We start from the raw sequence: 14,745 nt of genomic DNA on the forward strand, positions 1-14,745 counted from the left end.
CAGGAGAGAGGAGACAAACAATAAATGAGGGGTATAGGTTGTCCAGCCCACCTTTTAGCAAATTTTAGCAACCAAAAATTTGCTAAAGTGCTAAACTTTAGCAGCTCAACTTTAACAAGTTTTAGCAAGGGTGTTTGGCAGTTTAGCAGCTAAAAGTTGCTAAACTTTAGCCAAAGTTTAGCACCTAGGCTCGACGATGGACGCAGATACTCGAGGAACGGATGGTTAGCACAGATCGATCAGGTCACATGAGCACAAAGCCACAGGCTGCTTTGCCGGAGCCGGGAGATGAGCTCCAAAAGCCACGCAACAAGTCCGTAAAAGCGAAAGGGGTATTCAGAAAGGTCAGGCCGATTGGTCAAAAGATCGGAGGCCGATCATGGTCATGCAGCAAGAAAGGCACAAGCTCACGTGCCGTCGCGAGTTTGCCCAATCTGGACGGTGGGGGTCCACAGAGCTTAACCATTCCCGAAAAGGGGGTGCCTGAGCCTGACTGCCTGCTCTCCAGCAGATTCTGAATACAATAGGCTCGGCATTGGCATGCATCGATTTTAGAGTACAAAAGGCAGATACGAGATTGGTTAGTGCCTTCAAAATCCGGCCTTAGGGCCTGTTTGGCAACCATGTGTTAAAGTTTAACACCTGTCACATCGGATGTTTGGATGCTAATTAGGAGTATTAAACATAGGCTAATTACAAAACTAATTGCACAGATGGAGTGTAATTCACGAGACGAATCTATTAAGCCTAATTAGTCCATGATTTGACAATGTGGTGCTACAGTAACCAATTGCTAATGATGGATTAATTAGGCTTAATAGATTCGTCTCGCGAATTAGCACAGGGTTCTGCAATTAGTTTTATAATTAGCTCATGTTTAATTCTCCTAATTAGCATCCGAACATCCGATGTGACACTGTTAAAGTTTAACACCTCGTATCCAAACACCCTCTTAGAGGTTCGGGGAGAAGAGGGTTTTATGCCGTAGACTCCTAGGGTGTCTATTGGAATCGGCGTCTAAGATTTTAGAGTTGGGATCCCAACATCCAGATTGGAATTCATATGTGACGAATACGCATGTGGTCACATATTCGCCTAACGTGGATGAACCTAAGATGATCTAGCACTTTGCTATTATGCAAAATTATAAGTTTACTATACAGTGTATAATTGCTATTCACCAAACTTTGTACGATGATGTCCATAAATTTTAGGAATACACACCTATACATTAAGTGAAAATGTGTACCTGATCCTTCAACACCCAGTAAGTATACACCTAGTAAGTATAGGAGTCTTGAATGCGTGTTTTGTGTATGGCTTGGTATGAGTATGACCTATGTTGACCTCCTTCGTCGTAAGCTTTATCACTAAAAGTGGATATGACCTGAATATCTCGTATCTATACCAAGGTTCATTTTTCTTGCTTTGTTTAAAAACTCTTTTTATAAACAAACGCTCATTAGCTTTATAGAATTTGTGCTAAGCATTGAACCAAATTCAAGCGCGGACGAGGAAACCATCCCCACCCTACGTTCGGCCGTTTTTTTGACCCGACGGCTTTCCTCCCCAGTGATCGCGTCAGGCAGCTGAGATCGTGGCGGGCCCCACCACGGCCCAAAACGGAAACCCAACGCTGATCACGCCCTAATCACCGTCCACAGCCGAATCCAACAGCGCCCCGCAACCCGAAACCCCACCTTCTCTCTCTCGCCGCCTTCTCCTTCGCTAATCCCCCGATGAAACCGACATCCAGGGGCAGGGATGCCATCATTACCTTCCGCTCCTCTCCTCCTCCATCGTCTCGTCTGCCTCTCGCCTCTCCGCTCGGCCGTCACGGCGTCACTCCCTACTCCCCTCCCTTATCTGTTACTGCCTTGCGGAGAGAGCGGGAGAGGGAGAGAGGGTTCAAGAAGAGCTTTGTTTGTTACTGCCTTGCGGAGAAGTCGGGGTTGGTTGGAGGTTTGGGGAGAAGAGGGTTTTTTGTTGCTGCCTTGGGGGAGGAACAGGGGTCGGCTGGAGGATTGGGGGGAGAAGACGGTTTTATGACTTGGGTTCCTTGGGTGTCCGTCGGATCTTTTTCTTGGAAGATTCCAGAATTCGTATCAGTCTTGAGTGCCTGAGGCTGAGCGGTTCTTGGAGAATCTTGGTCAGTGTAAAATGGTATGTCTCCCATATCTTCCCTTGCGGTACTTTTCCCCTGTCTTTATTGGTTCTTCGCGCAAGAAGTGTGGACGGAATGGATTTGGTAGGCGATGTGCCAAGGAAGATGAGTTCTTGGCCCGTGGACACGGGGGTATTTTGAACTTCGTACCGGCCTTGATCTAGATGGTCTCCCACGGCCACTGTTCAACAGGGTTGGGGGCTGTTACTGTTGGGAAGATCATTATTGTGGTGCCCTATACGTTTGATTTCGTGCTGTATTCATCTATTCGGATCAAAATTCATCTCTGAAAGTTCAATCCTGTTCAACTGCTCGGGCAGAATATTCTTTTGCTGGGGCTGATTGAGAAGGACCACAGCTTAAGCTGGTTTCTTTGCCTAGAATCCAAATCCAAGCCTGTCTAGTGTGGGGACTGCTCAATGGCTTCTGGGTTGAATGCTGCACAATTTGACCTCCACGGGCATAGCCACACCGGGCTTATTGATTACCGACCAACCCTTGGCTTTTTAGATTATAACACAAGCGTGCCACGTGGCCTCACTGGGCTTGGAACTCACTTCCCATCGATGCACTCTAGTGGGCACTAAGATTTGAACCATGTGTAGTGTAGCGGAGTATTATCCATGCCTCCCCTGTCCCCCATTGCACTAGCCTACAGATGGGTCATTGGGCTAATGGAGCATGAGGCATCACATTTGCAACAAAAGGAGTAAATTTGATAAGCTAACTCATTTGTAGTGAGGTGTGGGAATGAACAAAGAATGTCTAATCTACCTATATAGGTCATGGTCAAAATAAATTACAAGACAACGGAGCTCTAGACTAATGGTGAAAGTAACTGGACAAAATTTGAAAGGTTGCAGTCAAATGCTTATCCTGTTCAGGATTCCATGACAATTTGACTATTGAAGTTTGTGTGTGACAAGTAGAGAGGGCTAAGGACTAAGGAGACACCATTGGCATGGGTCATAAACCTGCCAATAACCTTTTATTGTTCACTGGTTCAGGACTCTTAAGTGTCTTAACTTAATTCGCTTTGTTTGCACATCATGGATTGGGGTGCACCATGATCACGTATTCAGGTAAGGGAAGAGCACCTTCTGCTGGTGCATGGTACAGCAGGGATTCAATTTGGCAGTGATAAGGACGCTGGCAGTAATGTATGGGTAGAACTAGCTATTAAATGAGGTGCAGTGAAAGAAAATCAAACAGGAGGTCAAGTAGCAAGGCAGGTGATGAAATGACATATTCAGAGAAATATATGCCAAGCCCTTCCATATCAAATAATTATATTTAAGCCTTCTGTTACTATTAGTAGTGAGTTTAATATCTGAGTAGCTAATGATTTAATGCCCACAAACTTTGATATCGCCTTAGAAAATATGAGAATATCATCAGGCAGGTCTATGATTATACCATGCAGCACTTTTATAGTTGATGGTTTATATAAGTAACCCCTTGACATTTGTGCAGAATATTGTTTGTGAAGTGTGTGGAGATGCTGGTTTCAAACATCTTCTGTTGAGTTGCAGTGACTGCAAGGGAGCTCACACACACCAGTATGCTTCTTTTCAATCAAAAAATGATTTCTTGCAGATCACCTGGTCCATCCTTTTTTTTTAAGTATGCAATTGTCACCTGGTCAAGAAAAGCTGTTCCTGCTGCTGTGAATCTATTTTGTTGAATCCAATTTGTATTCTTTGCTTGTTAATAGGCATATAGCCCACAGTATATTTGCTCTCTTCTGAATTTTTTTAATAGTAGATCACACCAAATGCATTTTTTTTGTAGTTTAGCTATGTTGATACTGCATATTAAATTTTCCATTTTTTGATGTTAAGAAAAGTAATGACCTGCCTTTTCTAATTACAATTTATCATTGGTGCAGATACTGTTTGGACAAAATTCTCTATGATGCATCATCAGTAGACTGGTTTTGCAAGGAATGCCATCAAAGGCATAGTGAAGGTTCTTACATAAGGTCTCTAGGGAAGGTGTCAATTGAAAGGCCGTCTAGTCACATTCATTTTGTCACTACATCACAGCATCCAATTACCAAGAGGTTGGAGTCAGCCAGAGTTTTTAGTCCACGGGGACAACGAAAAAGTGCGTATGTGAAGAAAAAATATTCTTCCAGGATGAATTATTTGCAAAAGAAGTGCATTAGAAAGAATTCAAATATGGGAGGTATGGGCATCAGTAGAAGACAATGCAGGGATGCTAGCATTGCCAGCACAAGTGTGAATGCATTACATTCTTGTGAGACCATTGGGACAGAAACAACTAAGAACAAGGATAGGAATGAACAGGTTGACAATGAAAAATCTGTTCAAAGTTTGAACAATGATCGTGGTTCAAATTATTTGAAACCAGGATTAAAACAAATCAATCACCTGAAGCCACATGATAATATAAGTTCTGAACCTCCACAATCACAAACGGCACCATTCAAAGGATTCTTTATGAAGACAAAGAAGGTGGTTTCAGGATCCAAGGAGTCATTAAATCCCAGAATTGAGGAAGGAAACTCAGATCGTGAAAAAAGTGGAGACAAATCAAAGTGCATGGATGAAAGGAAAATTCTTGCTGAAGCATTGGATTATTCTAATGAATCAGAACTGTCTAATATGAATGAATGCTCTCTTACTTGTGAAGTTGATTCAAAGGCAGGGAATAAACCATCAGATGAAACCTTGGTGAGCCATCAAGTTGAGGATAGAAGAGGGGAATTGATGATTGCTTCGCCTCAGAACTCATTAAGTGGTGATGCCGATGTTACTCATTGTTATTCTGACAAGAAACATGATTCTTTGATTGCAAAGGAAAGTCTCAATCATGGTTCAGCGCCTGAACACAACCGAACTGGTCAGAGTGACCTCCAAAGTAATATAAGAAAGATTTCATTTTCTTTTGGAAAAGTGGCTGCAAACCAGGTATCAGGGTTGAAAGATGGCAGTGGCACAATCTTGTCTTCCAAACACAGTGATCATGACAAACAAACAAATGCTCCAGTTATCTGCAAAAATATGGAAGATAAGTTTGTTAAGGATAATAGAACTGTGGTCGGTGCACAAAACATGTATTGTGCTAGAAATAAGGACAAACCTGACACACATGGTGATAAAAATAGCAATGTCCTAGATGACTTGATGTTCAAAGGAGAGAAGAAAAAAATGCTTGATCATGAAGTTAGCATGGTAGCTGCCAATGGACCACAGCCTTTCACTCCACAAAATGGTACTTTTGACAAAGCCATGTCAGATTTATCCATCATGGGTGTTTTGCCAAAGGAAAACAACTGTCTGCCATCTATGCGCATTGAAAATGATAATGTGAAGGAAAACCACAGTGGACCATCAAAGCTATTGAATCAGGATAATTCGAGTTCATCCTTAGAGATCTCTTCAGAAGCAATTGCTCTTAAGGCTAGTGCCACAGAAGTAGAAATTTCTGATGATGTTGATAACTTTGGCAAGGACAAGCCGAGAAAGCGACGGCGACTCATTCTCGATGATGACGATGAAGTTGATGAAGAGAAGGCTGAAGATGTGCAGAAGGAAAATGTCAATCCTCAACCTCCTAAGTGTGATGAACCAATGACGAAGCATAGGGTAGACACTGAATATTTTGTGGAAGAGACTGTACAGACTGGAGAATTAAATGATCAAAATCTCATAAATGGTAGGCTTGTGAAGAGAAGGAGAAGATACATAGCTGAAAATGAAGATGAAGAGGATATCGTAGGTTCTGATAATGTTGAGTGTGCTCTGAATGATGCTACGAACCAGTCTCTTAATGATGGTGCAAACATGGTGCCACAAACTTTAGTTGCAACAGGTCATTCCCAACAATCTAGACCATCTCATTCAGAATACGATGATCAAGAATATTACATTTACTCGCAACCCCTTGATGAACCTGTTTGGAGGTATGTTTGATGATATTTTTCTTCTTTGGGCCAAAGTGCCAAACGAATTTTCTTTTGTATAAGATGGTGTATTCTATCTTTTCTTTTGTCAACAGCGGAGTCTTTAAGATAGACACTGAAGTGCTTATGTTGGATGCCCACTTGTCCTCGAAAGCATGTGAGAGAGTGAGGGAATTGTCAGCATCGTTACAATCAGTAGTTGAAGTAAAGAAGCTCCCTCGGTCACAAGCCTGGCCAAAGAGTTGGAAGTCTTTCGGACCTACTGATGACAACATTGGGTTGTTTTTCTTCCCAAATAGTTCGAGGTGTGTTTGCGTATCTTATTGCTTGCTCTTCTCCTGCTTGATGTGATTCAATGTACTAATCTTCTCATGACATCCCAGGCAAAATGAAGTATCCAACAGATTAGTTAATGGCATTATCAAAAGTGATGGTGCCTTAAAAGTTGCAGTTGGTATGGCAGAGCTACTAATCTTCCCGTCTTCTTTATTGCCGGAACAATACCACTGTAAGTTTCCAGCTAGAGAATTTACTTTTTCCCTGATTCCTTGCCGTTCCGGACAATGCATACACCTACTTTGGATGCTGAAACAGATTATGTGCAGCTGTTATTATTTTTCTACTTTAAAACTTTTTTTCATGCGAACCAGTGTTGCTTTTGGTATTTGGTTGTGCGTGCGGGCAGCGCCGGAGCTAGGGACCTCCAGAATTTGCTGGCAGGATAGTGTAGGATATGTTGTCCTTTTGGTTGTTTCTATTTTTTTTAGTGTGGAGTGTACTCCCTCTGTCCCAAAAAACAAGTCATTCTAGGTTTGTCCTAAGTCATACTTTCTTAACTTTGACCAAGTTTGTACAGAAAAATATCATTGATATGACATCAAATAGGTATATTATGAAAATCGGAAATGCTAGTGGTAGGGCGTCCGACACTAGATGAAAATATTGGACACGGACGTGCGACACGTGACTGCCGTCCAGCCTCCCACCAACAACAGCTTTCTCTCTCCTGTTATTTACCGTAGCTGCTTATCCCTTTGGTCTCCTCAACCCTATCTACTCATCCTATCCTTTCACCTGGACCATGATGCCTTCGCATCCTTGTGCGGAGGCCTCTACCAGCGATTCATCCAGCAGCTCAGGGTGTAGTGACTAGTGAGGACCTCGCGCACCCATGCTCGATGGGTTCAGCCCTTGAACTCGCACGCCAATGGTTCTGGCGGACGACAGTGGCTCAACAACTTGATTTCTAGCACAGAGTGCTGATTTGAGTAGCTAGAAGATCCGTTCCAGCAGCAAGTGTCGATCCAGGTGCTGTGAAACTCGATCCTATTGTATCATTAATTCAGGCAGCTAGGAGATTGATCCTAATGATGGGGATTGATTTGGGGTGCGAGGAGCTGGAACATTGAAGCTGCAAAGGTGATTTTGGGGCCGTCAGATTGTTGATGTTGCAGTAGTTTATTTAGGATGTTCTGATGATATTTTCTCGATGTTGAAATATTAATTTGGATGTCACAATTGGTGCTTTCTCAAATGTTGCAAAAGCTGATTGGAGATGTTGAAACAGAGAAATTGAGATGTTGCTACTTGATATTTTTCTTGATTAGCTTCGGCTCATGTTTCGTCTACTGTTTTAGCATGTTGCAGTTGGGATTTTGAATTGTTGCAATCCCAAATTTCTTATGTTTATGGCCAATGATGTGATTTAGAGGGGGCAATCTAGATTTCGTATGATTTCAAACCATTTTCATGCCATTTTTCCTTTGAGATTGGTTTAAGAGTAGAGATCACGCGTGGAGTCAGATGCGAACTATTTCTAGCGCACATTTTCAATGTTTCAAGCGTTTGATTCTGTTGTTGCATATGACACTTTTCAATGTTGCGGTGGGTATATGGTTGATTTGGTGGTGTGAATTCGGTTCTTTGGTGTTGATGGGACATGTTTCAACTGAGTTTTGCTCCAAAGCATGCCTTGCAGAGGAGGAATTCATTGGGGGATGGCTCACTCTTGAACTTGTGCACCCAGATGAGGATGACGCAGAAAGGAGGTTGGGAACAGATCATGTTGCGTGCAACATTAGTCTTTTGTTGTGGCGGTAATTTTTTGGTTGCGATTCGACAGTCACTTTTCTAATTAGATGGATGACGTAGCGTCCGACGCTAGCGCCTGGATCAGACGTCCGGGCGCTAGCAGCTCCGTATGAAAATATATCTCATGATGAATCTAATGGTACTTGTTTTGTACCATAAACATTTGTAGTTTTTTATATAAACTTGGTCAAACTTAAAAAAGTTTGACTTAGGACAAGCCTAGAATGACATTTTTTTTTGGGGGACGGAGGGAGTATGTTCTAAGAGTAGTTCAGGGGGTGGACTTGGTGATGCATCTCTTTTCCCCCCTTAAGGCCTTGTTTGGCATGGCTCCAGCTCTGGGTGGAGCTGCTCCACTCCAGAACTCCAGAACTAAAATGAGGTATTTGGCAAGTTGGGTGCTCTCAGCTCCAAAAAAGACCAATTTCAGTGTGGATTGCTATTGTTGCCCCCTAATTCAGGCCCCACTTGTCATCCTCTCTATCCCATCTTCTTCTTCCTCTGGATATGAACGGATCACTCTATAACAAAATCTTGAATGAGATAAGAAAGGAACATATATACATCACATTTCTCATAAATCACCCTTGTCATCGGAGGCCGGTCCTGCATCCACTGAGCTAGTTAAGAAGTAAGAACTGAAACAATAATCCCAAAATTTAGAAGAAAATCTTGATTTTGCAGATAAGCCAGACCAACACAAGGCATTACAGAACACCGTCGGCCACAGCTATCGGCGGCTACAGCGTTCCTCCAACCCCGGTGGCGGGCCTCTGTGGGGCGCTGCGGCTGGCCGCGGCCTTCGGCGGCGGGGCGCTCCGGCCGCCGGAGGGGCGCTGCGGCCGGCGGCGGGGACCTTCGACCGAAGGGGTTGAGGCGCGTGGGGGGCATCTAGCGCGAGCGGCGGGGGGTGCGGCCGGCGGCGGGTCTCAGGCCGACGGCGGTGGGTGCGGCCGGCGGCGGGGCTCGGGCGGGCGGTGGGGGGTGCGGCTGGCGGCGGGTCTCGGGCCGACGGCGGTGGGTGCGGCCGGCGGCGGGGCTCGGGCGGGCGGTGGGGGGTGCGGCCGGCGGCGAGGCTAGGGCGGGCGGCGGTGGGGGCGGCCGGCGGCGGGGCTCCAAGGCGCGGGACGGAGGGGCCACGGCGGCCGGCGGCGGAAGCGACGGGCGGCGCTAGGGGTGGCCGGCGGCGGGAGCGACGGGCGGCGCTGGGGGTGGCCGGCGGCAGGAGCGACGGGCGGCGCTGGGGGCGGTCGGCGGCGGGGCTCCAAGGCGCGGGACGGAGGGGCCACGGCGGCCGGCGGCGGGAGCGACGGGCGGCCAAGGCGCGGTGGAGACGAGTGCGTGGAGTCTCGGAGGAAAATAGAACGAACCGTTTTTTCTATGTAACCAGTGGCATTGGTGGGTAATTATCCACCAACTCCACGAGGAGGTTCAAAAGAGTGGTTTCTGGAGCAGCAAAAAAGGTGCTCCAAAACTCCACCTCCATTTGCACTACAGCTCCATGGAGTTGGCAACTCCATGGAGTTTTGGAGTTGGGGTGTTTGGCTGAATTTTTTGATGGAGTTTCTGGAGTTTAGGAGTGGAGCTGTGCCAAACAGGGCCTAAATGATAGACAGCTCTTGCATGTTTGAGAAAAAGTATTGCCTTTGCATAACCTTGTCTTATATTTTATTGTAATATCCACTTTTCCAGTCACTGATTAAATTGTCTTCAACTTTAGTTTTCCAGGGGAATCACTACCTGTGGGGAGTGTTCAGGCGAAGGAAAGATATGGCTGATGAAACTGTTCTAGGCAAAGAGCAAGATGGTTCAGTGAACAATGCTGCAGAGCAAGGGCAACTACAAGAACCTGATCTTTTGAACCAACGGGATGAAGCATTATATGAGTCATCAGACCAAGAAACTTGTGCTGTGAAGCATGTCGTGCATATTGAGAACCAGCTGCTGGTGGAGTGCGACCACGAGGCAGAAAAGGAAGCTGCAAAAGCTGCCACAAGTGAAGGCACTACCTCACCTGGCAGCAGTTGGTCCTCTGCTAAGATGAATTCTCCAAAAGTTGGATCAAACTGCTGTGTGGAGCCAAGAAATTATAGTAAATTGGACGCGCATGGAGACTTGGACCAGCAAGAAGACTTCACCTCTTTGCCCGCGAATGCCTCAAGTATTACTGAACAATCAAGTGACTCTGGACCTGCTGCAGTCAGTACCAAGCTGATCAAACCTGTTGAGCACGGTCATGGACAACCCCACTCAGGCTCAGAACCATCGACAAGAAAGCTGTTTGGATTTGTCACTGCCAGAACACCGAGATCTCAGCAACTCATCCAGGAGATGGTTAGTGAAGGTGCGCTGCTGTTCCCAGTGCCAGAAGAGGTTGTGACTACTGGCTCCATCACAGGCATCAGCACTAGAGTTGTATCTTCTGAAATGAACCCTGACACTGAACGGCTGCATCTGAGTGAGCCCCCTCAGGCCTTCGACTTCGTCTCCATGGGCCACTGTGAGCCTGGTGCAGATTCTGAAGCCTGCCTGGAGCTGTTCCCGGTGCGGCAGGAACATATTGGATGGGCTCCCAAGGCAGATGTTAGCAGGGAAGTGGACCTTGACTTGAGCCTTGGCAAGCAGTCTCGAGCGCCCTCCTTGCCGCCACTGCTCTGAAGCTTGCTGCGGAGTTTGTGGCTGTGCAGGACTCCTGGACGACTTGTCTTTTGTTTTCAGAACCCTAATGTAGTGTTGTGTTGTCTACCAATGATGGCTTCTTCCTCCAGTTACTGACAGCGCCTGTAAGTTTTGTAGTGCAGTTTTAGAAGTTTTCCTTGTAATGAAGTTAGTTTTCCGGTGACGTAGATCCCAAACTGATGTAGAGGGGGAGTCCTGAAGAGCTGGTACATTTGCATTCAGAGCCTGTAATTAGGTCGATTCTGTTTGTTGTCTGATAATGCTGGCCAATAGGGGGCAGGGTTTTGAGCGAATGGTTTGATAACTTTGTATGGAGGGAGTTTGCTTAGAATTCTTGACAATGTGAAGTTGCCGGCAGGCATGGCTTAATTGACAGTCGTGAGTATTACATGGGCCATTTTGCCTTATCGTCGGTCACAATCACTGTCGATTCTCTCGAACTACTTTCGGTGTATTTTCTCAACATCGTGATTTCAGCCATAAGTAAAAATTTAATAGCAATGTTAGGAAAAAAATGGCACGCACATAAAGGGCTGAACCGTTACCGTATAGCAAAATTTGCTGTGAGACACCGCGATAACACCTAATATGCCAATTCACATCGCAATCGCATAAATTAGCTAGGTACTGCCATGCCATCACCGGTGTTAGTGGGCGGGAGCACGTGAAGAAGAGGTGGAGCCGTGGAGAGGATAAGATGACAACCTGACATGCGACCCCACTTCTATGGAGGGCAAAAAGGACATTACCTACCTTGTCTCCCTCCTCAAATCAAAGAAATTCATTTTTTAATTGGTGCGTTGCGATTTAGCAAAGAGACCCACTTTCATAATGGTACTGGCAAATTTGAACATATTTTCTATTAGCGGGTGTCCTGACCAAACTTTGCCCTACTATATACATAGCCGGCATCGCACGGAAGGTGCAGAGCAATATCAGCCAACTACTTTGCCACGGCCGCCGCCTACACACGCTTCCCCTACGCACCGCCGCTGCCGCCTACGAACTCTTTGTCATCTTCTCCATCGATCTCCAGTGCTCCCATCCCCCTGCCGCCGAATTCGCCGCCGCCACCCCTGCCACGCGAGCTGAGCCGCGGGTAAGTCCCCTACCGTTAGCCTCCGCCACCAGCGGCCAGCAGCATCCCAGCCACCTCGTCGCACTTCCTAGCTCCGACCAGCCCGTCCAGATCCCATTCGCTTGTCGCCCAGCTTGTTGCCTCGACCGCCGACCCCACCCATCCGGTTGTCTCCCGCTGCCGTCTCTTCCGTCTCCACCGTCAGATCGACCGGCCATCGGAGAGCTCTAACCTCGAAACCCTAACCCTAACAGCCCATTGCGGCGGCCGGCATGCAACGCACGCTCGCACCCTCGGAGCTGTCGCGCAGATGATGAAGGAGGCCGATCGGACGGCTCAGGACGCGTGCAGGAAGTCGGAGGCTCTCCTACCTTCCGAAGATGGGTCTGATTCCCGGTAATATCTGATGATATGGCCCCGTAATTTCGTACGTACGATTAACTAAAAATAGAGCAGAAACCGCGGGTATCACGGTAGGCCCATCTGGCCCAACCACGATCTCCAAGCTCCCCTCCTGCCGAGTCGTGCGCGTGCGGTTTCCAGAGAACCCAAAACCCAAGGCTGTCGCCTCCACCGCCTTAACCATGCATACCTGCCCGCCGCCATCCGAGTTCCGACTTGAAGGCTCCGCTTAATCGCCACTCCAGGTAGCCATTGCTGACTGTCTGTGGTTTCCCGTCTCCAGCGACCTCGCCTCCGCCGAAAGTAGGGCGAGAAGAGTGGCCTCGCCGTGCGCGTTATTGCTTGGTGAGAGAAAGGGGCCGGGCATTCATCGCGTGAGGCGTTCCTCCGCCGGAGTTGGTCGTACGTCGTTGAGGCCGAGGCGGTTCTTGTTTCTCTTGGAGCGGAAGTTGGTCGGCGTCGTCACTCGTCATCACAATTCTGGAGTAACATGGTATGCATTCAATCTTTCCCTCTCTTCTCCTCTCATGCGGATTCCTGCCTCTCTTTTCTTGTACGGTTCTTGGTGGAAGTGCCTGAAACAATACGAGCTAAACCTGTATCGTGGAGTACTTTCTAGATGATACTTTCATAAGAAACCGTTTTGCAATTTTATGCAGGGAACTGTATGTGAAGTGTGCGGAGATATTGGAATTAAACACCTCTTGATATGTTGCAGGGACTGCAATGGATCTGCCACACACCGGTATGCTTTCTTTTCTCCCTAATGATCTTTCATATTGTATTAAATATCAACATCAACATCAAACCATTTCAGTCCCAAGCAAGTTGGGGTAAGCTACTGTATTAAGTATGTGTTGGCAAAAAATAGAACAGTCAGCTACCAGGTCTATCTGCTTTTGAATTTCTTTGAATTATAAGCTATATCATTTGGCCTAGAAAAACATTGGCTACACCTTTGTTATATCTAGCTGTCTGTTATGCTCGTTATTGAGCACAGCCCAAACTAAATTTGTTTTCCTTATGAAAACTCTTATCACAAATCAGATCAAGTACGGTATCTTTGGTAGTTATGCTGGTACGAATTTGTTTATCTTTAAATGGATTTCAAGAGAGAAGTAGCAATTATCATTTCTTATTCTGATTTGTGATTGTGTAGGTACTGTTTGGATAAAGTTCTCTTTGATGCATCATCAGTAGACTGCTGGTTCTGTTATGAATGCCAACAAAGGCATGGTGAAGTTCCTTGCAGCGGACCTGTAGACAAGGTGTCTAGTGAAAGGCAGCAATGTACGTGATGCTCATTTTGGTTCTACAGTGAACCAGCCAGTTACCAAAAGATGTGGATCATCAAGGGATGATGCAGCGGCAGGGAGGATTGCAAAAAGGAAACCGTATAAAAAATTTAAATCTCTCAAAAAATTTTATTCTCCAGAAAAGAATTCTCCACGAAAGAAGTGCACTAAAAAGAAGTTAACTGTCGGACCAATGAGCGACTGCACCAATAGAAATGGGTGCAATGCTACAAGCATTGTACGTACTAGTGGGAAGGTGTTACATTCTTGTGAAACAATTGGGACAGAGACAGCTAAGAGCAACAAAGGTGAGAACTGGCAGGTCAACAATGAAAACTCTGTTCACACAAGGAACATTGAGCAGCCAAGCCCTGTGATTGTCAATTGCTTGGGTTATAAATTAGGAGATATTGACCTCACGAAATTGAGGAGAGATTGCAAATCGAAGAAAACCTCCCAATCAGTAACAGCACCACTCAAAGGATTTGTTGTGATGGAAACAAATGTAGAGCCTACAAGTCCCACATCTGGGCGTGGGAACTCAGTTAATGAGAAGTGGAGACAAATTGAATTGCATGGACAGTGGTGCAGACTCTTCTTTCAAACCCAGAGATCATGACAATCTGATAAATCACTCCGCTCAGGTTGGATGCAAGAATACAAAAGTGAATCCTGTAGAGGATAATAGAACTTCAGTTGGTGCACATCAAAGCAAGTATCATGCAGCAGCGGTAATGGCAATGTCATAGATGACTTGGCACTGGAAAGAGAAGATGAAGAGGTCAGATCCCAACAGGATTGTAGGGCTAGCACTGAGTTGCAGCAGAAAATCATTGCTGCAAATGTAACGCAGCCTTCCAGTCTGCAAAATGGTGTTGTGGACAAAGTCATGCCGCATTGATCAACCAATGGTATGTTGTCCAAGGAAAACAACTGTATGCTATATGAGCACATTGAATTTGAAAATCGAATGGAATATCAGAGCGGGCCATCAAAGCTATTGGCTCCGGTAAAATTTATTCTTGCAGACAGTGCTACAGAAGAGGAAAGTTCCGATGCTCTTCAACACTTTGGCAAAAACAACCCAAAGAAGTGCAGAAAACTCATT

At 46.0% G+C, this 14,745-nt stretch overlaps 1 protein-coding gene across 1 annotated transcript; it reads left to right on the forward strand.

Annotated features, from left to right (window-relative positions):
* The first annotated feature begins 1,693 nt into the window (after nt 1–1,693).
* LOC101784120 lies at nt 1,694–11,282 on the forward strand. Its single transcript, XM_004977273.2, has 6 exons — nt 1,694–2,163; nt 3,638–3,723; nt 4,053–6,092; nt 6,188–6,397; nt 6,476–6,600; nt 9,904–11,282. The coding sequence occupies exons 1-6, from the start codon at nt 2,161–2,163 to the stop codon at nt 10,839–10,841; spliced, it is 3,402 nt and encodes a 1,133-aa protein (XP_004977330.1). The 5' UTR covers nt 1,694–2,160; the 3' UTR covers nt 10,842–11,282.
* Nucleotides 11,283–14,745: the final 3,463 nt, after the last annotated feature.

Source organism: Setaria italica, chromosome VII (genome assembly GCF_000263155.2).
Source record: "Setaria italica strain Yugu1 chromosome VII, Setaria_italica_v2.0, whole genome shotgun sequence".
In the NCBI taxonomy this organism is placed as follows: domain Eukaryota; kingdom Viridiplantae; phylum Streptophyta; class Magnoliopsida; order Poales; family Poaceae; genus Setaria; species Setaria italica.